Below are 12,372 nucleotides of genomic sequence, written 5' to 3' on the forward strand. Positions count from 1 at the left end.
AAAAAGTAGTAAAGTGGTGCCGATGCACCAGCAACAGGCCCTTCCCCTGAGACTTACGTTTGCTATCTGGAGTCTGCCAGGTAGATTGTTATTTTACCCATTTCTCCTGAGATGTTCACTCTAGTTCCCCCAGGAATAACTCTTGGGGGACAGGGTGGGAGAGGGGGATACACACACACACACACACACACACACACACACATATATATGTGTATATATATATATTATATATTGTATATACAATACATATATATACACTTTTTTTTCCTACACTATTTATTCATTTTTTACTTCATTGTAATCCAACTCTACAACCTGTTTTATGAGAAGTGGTTCTTAGCACCCACATCTCCTGAGATCCTGGTGATTTTTATGAAAACATGGTACCGATACTTGGGAAATGTCAGTCAGGACATAAGAAGGGATTTGCTCGTAATATTGCCAGGAACTGACTAGAAGTAGAAAAGAGCTATGTTTTGAGTTTTGGCTTGAGAAAGGAGGCCAGGAAAGGGTATGGAATACAGAGATAGCAATTCAGGAAGGCAAAGAACATCATGTTTTAAGATGATGTTTTTCATCTTTTCAGCTTTTCATGATTCAATGGAAGGTGACCACAGGCAGGTAGGAGAGAGCACAGGGTAGGATGGGAACAGAGTACTCATGTGCCTTGTTGATTTCCCCCAATCTTTAGTTCATATATATAGTATTGATGTCTTCTTCAGGATCTATGAAAAGCCAGAAGTTTAATGTCGGTCACACACTGTATGATCTCTTAAGAATTCACATGTGACTGGAAGGCCTGAGGAAGCACAGCTCCAACCATAATGTAGGGATCTCCTGACCCTGCATTTTCAATTTCCTTTAAGCTAGACAGATTTTTTGTAGTGACAACTGTTAGGACAAAAGGGAAGGCAGAAGGAAGGCGATCTGAAGATGGGTCTAGGGAGTTCAGTGGGTGTCCCTGACTTATCATTCTTCTACAGAGCAGTGTGGATATGGCAGAGGCCCTTGAGGAACAGGCAATCCTAGATCCCAACCATTAAAACAGTGCTGGCCCCACTAAAGGAGGGGCCTAAGGAACTGTGAAGGTGGCAGGGGGCCTCGGGGTGTTACCTCTCCAGCGCTGTAACTCCGGAGCCTCTGGAGGTGCTGTCGATGTGTCAGGTGATTGGGAAGACGACCGTTCTGAAGAGGGATTCGGGGGTCAATGAAAGTGGTGGCTCGACTATTGTGGTCCACGAAAAAAGACTGCAGACAGACCAATAAAAAAGAACACTGCGTGAGAATGAGCCAAAATGAAGTCAGTAATATAAGGGAACGCGACGGGGCTCAGTCTTCATGTTTATTTCTGTCCCTCCTTTTTATCTGCTCAAAACTAGACTGAAGACTGGGGCACTGTGCATCTGTTTGCTCAGTAGTTGAATGAAACAATACCAGTCATTGATAAACACTTTACAGTACACAGTTACAGAGTCATGATCACAGCATTTTATTCACGATGGAAAAGAAGAGAAATGGAGACTTTGAGACAGTAAAATAACTAGTAATTAATAATTTGTGAAGCATTCTATTTATTTTTTAAATAAATGCTCTTTTTTTTTTGGTTAAAGAATTAGCAGTCTCCCTGAGAAGAAACTTTAAAAGGATAAAAAAGTAAGGAGAAAGCCAAAATCATCCCAAATGTCACAATCTAAGGGTAATCACCAAAATATTTTGATAAATTTTTTTCTATTTTTTCTTTTCTTATGCAAATATACAATTATTTACATCTTTTCCCCACATTGGTACTTACAATTTTGTTGGAAGAATTTTTCACCTATTATTTTTTGAGCATTTCCCTAAGCTATTAGACATTCTTTTAACACAGAATTTTAGTAAGCATATGGTATTCAGATGGATGCATAATAATTTCAGCACCTTCTGTCATTGGACTTTTTACTTTTTTACTGCTTTAAAATAATGCTTCAGTAAACACTCTTATTCATAAATCTTTGCAGTATGTCTGATTACATGTTCCAATATATGACAAAAGTTATTCTTTAAATCTAAAATTACTTCTCATAAAAGAGAAAATTAATACTTTCTTTATAATGTCATGAAAACATATTTACATCCCTAATTTACTAAAACTATGTTTTATTTTTAAAATATAAATGTATACTTAATTTTTATCATGTACTTGTATAGCATTTCTTAAAATAATCAACTAAAATTTCTCCTATAAACTATTGGTTAATGTACTAGAGATAATAGATTTACTAGTAGTAAATGAGCCTCACATCTTTGGGAGAAAACCTACTTAATTGTGGTGGGTCACTCTTTCAATATACTATCTAATTCAACTTTACTTTTATTTATTTTTATTTTATTTTATTTTACTTTTTTTTAATGTTTTATTTTATTTTTGAGAGAGACAGAGACAGAGCACGAGTAGGGGAGAGGCAGGGAGAGAGGGAGACAGAATCTGAAGCAGACTCCAGGCTCTGAGCTTGTCTGCACAGAGCCTGACGCAGGGCTCAAACTCACAAACCATGAGATCATGACCTGGGCCGAAGTCGGACGCTCAACCAACTAAGCCACCCAGGCACCCCTCAACTTTATTTTTTACTATGAACTTTCTGGAACTCAGGTGAGTTTTGCCTACAGTTTTGTTTTGTTTTTTTAAATCAGATTTCCCTATTTTTACTCGTATTCGTGTGTGTGTGTATTTAGTTTTACACAGTTTCATCACCTGTGTAAGTTCACGTATCCACCACCACAGTTATTGAATGGTTCTCTCCAATGAGGATCCCTCATGTTGCCCCTCTGTCACACCCATCTCCCTCCCTTATTCCTCCACCCCTCAATTCCCAGCCAATCACTGATCTGTTCTCCATTTCTGTAATTTTGTCACATCCAGAATATTCTATAAATGAAATCACACACTATGTAACCTTTTGGGATTTTTTATCCCCCACACAGCACAATTCCCTTGAGCTTCATCCAAGTTGTTGTACCAATAGTTTGTTCTTTACTGCTGAGTAAAATTCTACAATGCAAATTTACTGAAATTTGTGCCAATGATTTTTGCTTTTTGTCTGATTTCATTAGCAAAGATATGACTGCTCCAAAAAATGAACTATGCTGTTTCTATTTCTATCTTTCCCTTCACTCTGGAATAGATCATAAAGAAACGTGGCACTGGGCAAGTAATTCATTGTTGCATTTTCCAATTTATTCCATAAGTTCACTTGATTTCTTATATTTCTTGAGTCAATTTTTAAATCACATATATTTATTTTTAAATTATCCATTTCTTCTAGATTTTCTTTTTAAAAAAAATTCTTTTAACATTTATTCATTTTTGAGAGAGAGAGCACCAGCAGGGGAGGGGCAGAGAAAGAATGAGACACAGGATCCGAAGCAGGCTCCAGGCTCTGAGCTGTCAGCACAGAGCCTGACACAGGGCTCAAACTCATGAACTGTGAGATCATGACCTCAGGTGAAGTCAGACACTTAACCGACTGAGCCACCCAGGCACGTCATCTTCTAGATTTTCTAACTTTGATTTCAAACATTTATATAAGTAGGTATGCATTTTCTCTTTAAAATTTCCCTGCATCTCTTATAACTCATTCCTTGTTTTTATGTATTATTTTCCTTAGATTGATTTATTTCTCTTCTAAAACAACTCTTACCTTTATTTCTTATACTGTTTTCCAGTTCATGAACTTCTGGGTTTTTATTGTCAAATAAATTTTGGAAATAAATTTTTGCTTCAATTACTGTTGCTTTTTAACCTTCTCTAAATTATTAATTTGAAAGCTTATATTTTAAAATTTTTCTTGTTTGATAATAAAAACCAATGTGCAAATCCTTTGAGCACAGTCTTTCTATATCACGTTTTATTAAGTACTGGTGATATGCATTTTCAGTAATTTCTCAATGGTTTATAAGTCTTGATTTTATTTAAAACCCAACAGTCATGAAGAATACTGTTTTGAATCTCCAAGTGGCAAATAGTTGGTTTTCGATGATTGTGTTTAAAGTTATTGTTTATTTTTGTTGCTGTTTCAAGTTTTTATTTAAATTCCAGGTAGTTAATAAACCGTGTAATATTGGTTTCAGATGTAGGATTTAGTGATTCAACACTCACATATTACACCCAGTGCTCATCCTAACAAGTACCCTCCTTAATCCCCATCAACCATCTAGCCCATCCCCCACCCACATCCTTCTATCAACCCTCAGTTTGTTCTCTACATTTAAGAGTCTGTACTATGGTTTGCCTCTCTCTCTGCCCCCACCCCCCACCATGTTCATCTGTTTCATTTCTTAAATTCCACCTACCAGTGAAACCCTATGGTATTTGTCTTCTTCTGACTGACTTTAAATTTGTTGTTTAAAATTTAGCTCTATTACTTACGGCCATGGAATGCAACATGAGTCTTATGCTTTTTTGTTTTGTGTTACAAAATATTATCCCCTAAAAAAATGTTCCATTGGATCTTGTAAAGAAGTTGTAAACTATTTATTCCTTATTAAAAAGATTGTGGTAAAATGTCCAAAACACAAATTTTGCCCTTTTAATAATTTTTAAGTGTACAATTTAGTGGCATTAAGTACATTCTGAGTGTCGTGCAACGATCACCACTATTCATCTCCTGAACTTTTTCATCTTCCAAGACTGAAACTCTGTACTCATTAAATACTAACCCCTCATTGCCTCCCTTCCCCAGCCCCTGAGAACTTCTATTCTAGTTTCTGTCTCTATGAATTTGACTACTTTTAGATACCTCATGTGAAATATAATACTTGTCCTTTTGTTTCTGACTTGCTTCACTTAGCATGTTTTCAAGGTCCATCCATGTTGCGACATGTGTCAGAATTTCATTCCTTTTTAAGGATGCATAATCTTCCACTGTTTGCACATAGCACATTTTGTTTATCCATTCATGTAATCTCTATTTTTTCCACCTTTATTGAGGTACAATTGACAAATAAAATTGTATGTAATTAAGCTCTATGCTAGCTCTATTTTTAACAAAAGTATATATGTTCCATTAATACAAAATTATTCAAATCCTGACTTATTTCATCTGTTTGTCAAACTGATGGATATAAAACACATTTTCCTATTGTGTATTTATTTCATTTCCTTTTGTATTTCTCTTCTAGTTTTCTTCATATGGTAGGATGTTATTTCACTCATAAGATACATGATTATTGTAACTTTTAGTTGTGCCATTGATTAATATAAAATCTTACTTTGACTCCATTTAATGGTTCTAGATTTGAAATCTCCTTTGTATGATATTAATATACCACCACTGATTTTCCTGTTAATGTTTTCCAATTCTATTAATATTTGTTCTTCTATTTTTTAAACTCTCTGAATCATTTCTTGGGTATGTCTTTTAATAAGCTGGATCTGTTTGTTACTAAATCTGAAAGTGTTTTCCTTTTGGTATGCAGGTTTATCCTATTTCCATCTACCACTATGACTATTATGCTTGGCTGTGCTTATGTTATTTTATTTTTATTATTTCTGATTTCTTTGCTTCCTGATGGATTTTTTGGTGTTTTACTATGTAAATTGTATTTTGTTTGATTTTATTTTTGTAGGAATTTGAAACAGCAATCTTGTTTTCAATGGTACAAATAGTTGCCTTTTAAGTTGATCAAATAACTATATTTAGCCCTTGTTTTTCAAATTATCCAATTTGACTTCTCTTACACTCAACTGGGGACTTAGCACAACCTTCCTTGCCCCGTTCTCTGGTCCCCTTTCTACTTCCTTGTCAATTTTATTCCAGGGTAGAGATATGATTCAGATTGTCTTTATACATTCATTCCATTTTCCTTATACATATTTTCCCATATTTTATTGAGTTTTTTCCAAAACATTTTAAAGCATTTTAAAATCAATTATTTGTATTAATATTCCTGTATTTGATTGATAAATATTCACCACCATAGTCCATTTATACTATGTTTTCCCCATTATTGATTTCTTGTTCTGCTTCATTAGTGAGCTATCTGGAAAATGGCTTTTGGTGTTTACTTTGGACAGGGAAAAGAGGATGTGAGCTCTGAAATTTTTCTAGTGTCTTCACACTTGAATGACACCATTTCTGGATATGGAATTGTGGGGCTATAATATTTTCTCACCAATAACTTGTACTCTTTGCCCTGTGGATTTCTATAGTTGAGTTGTATAAATGGAAAATTTTAAGCTTGTCTTATTTTTACCCTTTTTTAGGTGACTTTCATATTATCATGGCTATACATTGGTAAGATCTTTTTAAATCTCCATCTACACATTCCAGAATATGTGTAGATATAGAATTTATTTTAATTGATTTTACTATAACTCAGTGAGCCCAATTAATCTGCCTACTTGAACAATTTATTTTACAACAGAGTTTTATTTTCAATATTTAATTAATAATTTAATTTAATTAATATTTATATTTAGTATTTAATTTTTCCTGTTGTACCTATTATTCTGGTTTCTTCTTTAGAAACATCTATAGATCATTCATCAAACAGAGATGTTTATTGACTGCCAATTATATGCTGGGAATATTCTAGGTCCTTGAGGTTTCATCAATGAGCAAACAAAGATGCCTTTTCTCAAAGAGATTAGAATTCTGCCAGGAGAAACAGAGAAAACAGTAAATCTAACAAATACATAAATTATATGGTGGAACACATGGGTTAGAGATCTTGGGATGCTTTTTGTATTAAATTAGGTGGTTAGGGTAGGCCTTGCTGAAAAGGTGAGATTTGTTCTTTTTGGTTTTTACTTTTTTTTTTTTTAACCTTATCCCTCTTTGTTTGCAATATGGTTCCCTCCCTCACTTTGAGGCTAGTTTCCATGTCCTATATCAGTGATTTGATTTTACACAGCATCAGTTCTGCTCTGTTTTATCCCTATGCTATTACACTTTGCTTTTCCTTGCAATCTTAAAACGTTTATTTTGTCTGCTTTTTCCTTTTTAATGTTTATTTATTTATGTTGAGAGAGACAGAGAGGAGTGAGCAGAAGAGGTGCAGAGAGAGGGAGGGAGACAGAGAATTCCAAGCAGGCTCCAAGCTGTCAGTGTGGAGCCTGATGCAGGGCTCGAACCTATGGACTGTGAGATCATGACCTGAGCTGAAACCAAGAGTCAGATGCTCAACCAACTGAGTCACCCAGGCGCCCCTTTTCCTTCCTTCCTTCCTTCCTTCCTTCCTTCCTTCCTTTCTTTTCTTTCTTTCTTTTTTAAATTGTAGTAAGAACATGTAACATAAGACTTACTCTCTTAACAAAATTTTAATTGTACAGTATTAAGTGCACAGGATGGAACAGTACTGTTAACACAATGTTGTGCAGCAGGTCTCCAGAACTTACTTATCTTGAATAATTGGTAAACTGCACCTATTGAACCTGAACTCCCATTTTCTCCTGCACCAGTTGCTGGCAACCACCATTGGGCTCTGTTACCCTGAGGCTATTTCAGATACTTCATATAAGGGGAATTGTGCAGCATTTGTCCCTCTGTGACTGGCTCATTTCACTGAGCATAATGTCTTCTAGGTTCAACCACCTTGTAGCATGTGTCAGAATTTCCTTCGTTTTTAAGGTTGAATAATATTCCACTATATGTATATACCATATATTTTTTTATAAGTTTCTGAATTCCAGTTGATTTAGTGTAATATTAATTTCAGGTGTACAACATAGTGATTCAACATTTTCCTATATCGCCCAGTGCTCATCACAAGTGCACTCAATAATCCTCATCACCTGTTTAACCCAAGTCCCCCACCCACTTCCCTTCCACTAATTATCAGTTTGTTCTTTATAGTTAAGAGTCTATTTCTTGGTTTGCCTCTCTCTTTTTTCCATTTTCTCCTTTGTTTTGTTTCTTTTTTTTTAAAATTTTTTTTTTTTTCAACGTTTATTTATTTTTGGGACAGAGAGAGACAGAGCATGAACGGGGGAGGGGCAGAGAGAGAGGGAGACACAGAATCGGAAACAGGCTCCAGGCTCTGAGCCATCAGCCCAGAGCCTGATGCGGGGCTCGAACTCACGGACCGCGAGATCGTGACCTGGCTGAAGTCGGACGCTTAACCGACTGCGCCACCCAGGCGCCCCTGTTTTGTTTCTTAAATTCCACATATGAGTGAAATCATATGGTATTTGTCTTTCTCTGACTGACTTATTTCACTTAGCATAATATTCTCTAGCTCCATCCATGTCGTTGCAAATGGCAAGATTTCATTCCTTTTTATAGCTGGGTAATATTTTATTGTATATATACACCATATCTTCTTTATCCATTCATCAGTCTATGGACATTTGGGCTCTTTCCATAATCTGATGATTATAGATCATGCTGCTATAAACATTGGGGTGCGTGTATCCCTTTGAATTAGTATTACTTTGGGTTTAAATACCTAGTAGTGCAATTGCTGGATTGTAGGGTAGTTCTATTTTTAACTCTCTGAGGAATCTCCATATTGTTTTCCAGAGTGTTTGCACCAGTATGCATTTCCACCAAGAGGAAATGCATTTCCAGTGCAAGAGGGTACCCCTTCATCCACATCCTTGCCAACACTTGTTTAACACTTAGGTCTTAATAAAAGATGTTACCTGAAAGATGCATTATGTACTGTGTAGTTTCACTGAATTAAAAGCAGCTCTATTCCCATATGCTTCTACACATAAGTTTACAAACACATCTTTTTTTTTTTAAGTTTTTATTTTAATCCACTTAGTTAACATTCAGTGTAATATTAGTTTTAGGTATACAATATAGTGATTCAGCGCTTTCTTACATCATCTGGTGCTCATCACAACAAATGCACTCCTTAATTCCCATCACCTATTTCACCCATCCCCCCCCACCTCCCTTCTTATATACCACATTTTCTTTACCCATTCATCTGTCAATGGACATTTAGTTTGTTTCTGTATTTTTGCTATTGTGAATGACGCTTCAAGGAACATGAGAGTTCAGATAGCTCTTTGAGACTTTGATTTCAATTCTTTTGGATATATACTCAGAAGTGGGATCGCCAGATCCCACGGTAGTTCTTTTTTCTTATATCTGCTTCCTCTCAGCTCTTTTTTTCTGTTTGTGGCTGCTGCTTCTCACCCAATAGAAGTCAAGTTCTCCTAAACATTTTGTGGATGATAATCAGATACCTTTGAAATGTTTCTGTTTGGGGCGCCTGGGTGGCGCAGTCGGTTAAGCGTCCGACTTCAGCCAGGTCACGATCTCGCGGTCCGGGAGTTCGAGCCCCGCGTCAGGCTCTGGGCTGATGGCTCAGAGCCTGGAGCCTGTTTCCGATTCTGTGTCTCCCTCTCTCTCTGCCCCTCCCCCATTCATGCTCTGTCTCTCTCTGTCCCAAAAATAAATAAACGTTGAATGAAATGTTTCTGTTTTCTGAAGAATATTATACTATGAGATATATTTTTTCTCAGATAAAGATTCTATTTCCTTCATGTCGTAGTTTAGTCTTCATAGGCTCCTTTTAACTTTGCTGTTGTGTGTCCATTCCTTTGTAGAGGTTGCCTCTGCCTCATCCGGGCCCCAGATAGGGCCCGCAAACCTGCCCTCAAACCTGCAGCCCCACCCCGTCTCTGGTGGATGAGCCCCCTCATCGGCTCAGGCCTAGACCCACTTGAAGCCCACACACAATCTCTACCGAAGTTGGTAGGAGGCTGTGTCCTTTCCAAGACAAGAGATGAGTCAGATGCCATTTGGCCCTTTATTCCAGTCCTCTTGAAGTGGTGCAACTCTCAGAGGTCTGTCCCTGTCACCCTTTGTGGGGATGATCAAAGACACCAAACAGCTAGTCCTGGTCCTTCTATTCCTACTACGGTATACACTAAAAATGAAGGCTGTCATCTCTGCATGTGTTAATAAAGCAAGAAGCAGATGGGATGAGAATGTGATGTGGCATTCTGGAACCTGCTCTGGCCATCTATGAAGATGGCTTTTGCATAGAGACCTATCACCACACCATTTCTCAGTGAGCGGGTTTCCTAAATCCCAGGCTCCTTTGCAGCACATTCTTTCCAAGTCAGAGGGCTGAGCCTGTAGGATATAGTCTAAAAATGGTTTTCTCAACCTATTCCCATCATTGATGGGCTTTAGCAATGAGGTATTCTCGCATTCTTCCCAGTTGCCAGGCTTGATGTTGGATTTTTGTGTGTGGATATTTCCCACAGCATCAAGAGGAAGAACAGCAGATATTACTAATCTGCTGTATTATCATAGATTCCCACATCCACTTATTTGCTCTTTACATCTGGCTATAAAATCATGAAGGCAGGCATTATTACTGCTACTTTATGATAACGTGGGGCTCAGCTATAAAGGGACTTGCCCCCAGTCAACGTGTTTAGAATGGGATGGGGCAGCCTTTTACACATCTCCCTCCTCCTATTTTCCCCTCTATCCTCCACTGTTGCTCTTTACTCTGTGGGTTGTGATGACACATTTAAAAAAAAAATTTTTTTTAGAGTTTATTTATTGTTGAGAGAGAGAGAGAGACCGAGAGAAGGAGAGAGTGGGGGAGGGAGAGCAGAGAGAGAGCAGAGAGAGGGAGACACAGAATCTGAAGCAGACTCCAGGCTCTGAGCGGTCAGCACAGAGCCCGCCGCGGGGCTCGAACTCACGGACCGCGAGATCATGACCTGAGCCGAAGTTGGACACTTAACCGACTGAGCCACCCAGGCTCCCCAAACCCTTTCATTTTAGATGCAGACTTTTTCTTTCTTTTTTGTATATGATACCATCTCACTAAACAAAATCAGGGGGGAAATGTTTTTCCAGAAATATGCACTTCAAGATGACTAAAATTCTTGGTGTATGTCTCAGCTGCTGTGCTTCTTTGCTACTGTGATGACCAGGAGGCCGCGTGGACCACGGAGGACCAGGACTGATGGCACTGGGAGGGGGGTTTCCCTGGCATCCCACTGGGCCTCCTGCTGTCCGAACCCTAGTGTGAGAGCTGCAGTCATGGCCTCATGGTGATCTGAGTCTAAGCAAGGTGTTTGCATGAGCATGTGCTATTTGCATAATACACCATAGTGACCCCTTCTGTTCATTGATTCATAGTGGTGTACTCTTCGCAGCTTGGTTAACCAATAAATGTATCTGGGGCCACCACAGACCACTGAGATGAGGCATATGCGCACCCCAGCTCTGATGAGATGCTCCTTTACTTTCTGTTCTGGCTCGGGCTTTATTTCCCACCCTAACACACATTTCCAAGTCCTCCCGGCATAAACCACTGTCATTCTCCAAGTGGAAGACACATATGGTAAAAGAGGAGGTCCCGAGGAGCAGATTCTGGCTATGGTGGCCTTTCTACTACACAAAGCCACCCCTGCCCCCTATCCCAACTGTCTTCCAACTCATCCAACCACACAGGAGCCGATCAGACAGTCTTATGGAACCAACACACTTGCATTGGTGGAAATCCTTTCTCCACACACTCCAGAGAGCCAGATTCTGAGACATGCTAAGGGGTTTGTGGGGAGGAATTTGTGGATCCCAGGGGACAACGATGCCCTATCAACCTACTTTGGGGAACTGCGGCTTTGCACATTGACCATCGCAGAGCATAGGAACTGTGTAATGTAGTTTCCCACTGAGACATGTCTTCTGACAAAATTTCTGATTCCTTTGACCCCAAAAAAGGGAGGGATTCTCCCTTCCACAGATCATAAAGGAATACACAGAGACTATTCTTTAATAAACAGTTAAGCCTGTCCTATGAATACCTTGATGTCACTGATAGTGATTAAGAAAAAAACATGTTTGTTTTAGCAAACTCAACTATGCTTCCAAAACATCATTGGGAAAGATCAATTTGGTTAAGGTCACACGAAGGCACAATGCAAGCCAATAACATCACATGGGCCTAATACACCCTACCTGTTTGCCAGGCTGTTTTAATGAGAACTGAAGGCTTATTAGGAAAATCACAACAAGTAATCTAATAATGTCACTCCCATTTAACTAATAATTTCATTCCCTGAGAGTTAGCTGTCTAAGGAGGCATAACAACAGAAAGGTCATTGAACAGACTCTGGTTTCAGGTTCCAAACCTAAATTTAAAATCATGGAAACAATAGTTCTCAACTGGGCATGATGATTATACCCTCCAGGGGACATATAGCAATATTCCAAGTTGGTGGGGATGCTATTGGCATCACTGGGCAGAGGCCAGGGATGCCGCTAAACTTCCTATACAGGATGGAAACCCTGCTGTGAATAGTTACCTCTCTCTTCTTCCTGGTAGCTGATGGCACATCTCTGAGACACAGACTTTCCTGTCCTCACAATTTCCCTCCTCACTTTCTCATGGGTTTTCTCTTTCACATAAAGA

General features: G+C 38.4%; 1 protein-coding gene across 1 annotated transcript in view; it reads right to left on the reverse strand.

The window, feature by feature from the left end:
- Positions 1 to 12,372, reverse strand: part of HECW1 (HECT, C2 and WW domain containing E3 ubiquitin protein ligase 1) — a 409,193-nt gene that overhangs the window by 72,074 nt on the left and 324,747 nt on the right. The window contains exon 19 of the mRNA XM_047850881.1: positions 1,114 to 1,248. Coding sequence (XP_047706837.1) covers positions 1,114 to 1,248 — 135 coding nt within the window. The remainder of the gene's footprint in view (positions 1 to 1,113; positions 1,249 to 12,372) is intronic.

Source organism: Prionailurus viverrinus, chromosome A2 (genome assembly GCF_022837055.1).
Source record: "Prionailurus viverrinus isolate Anna chromosome A2, UM_Priviv_1.0, whole genome shotgun sequence".
Lineage (NCBI taxonomy): Eukaryota > Metazoa > Chordata > Mammalia > Carnivora > Felidae > Prionailurus > Prionailurus viverrinus.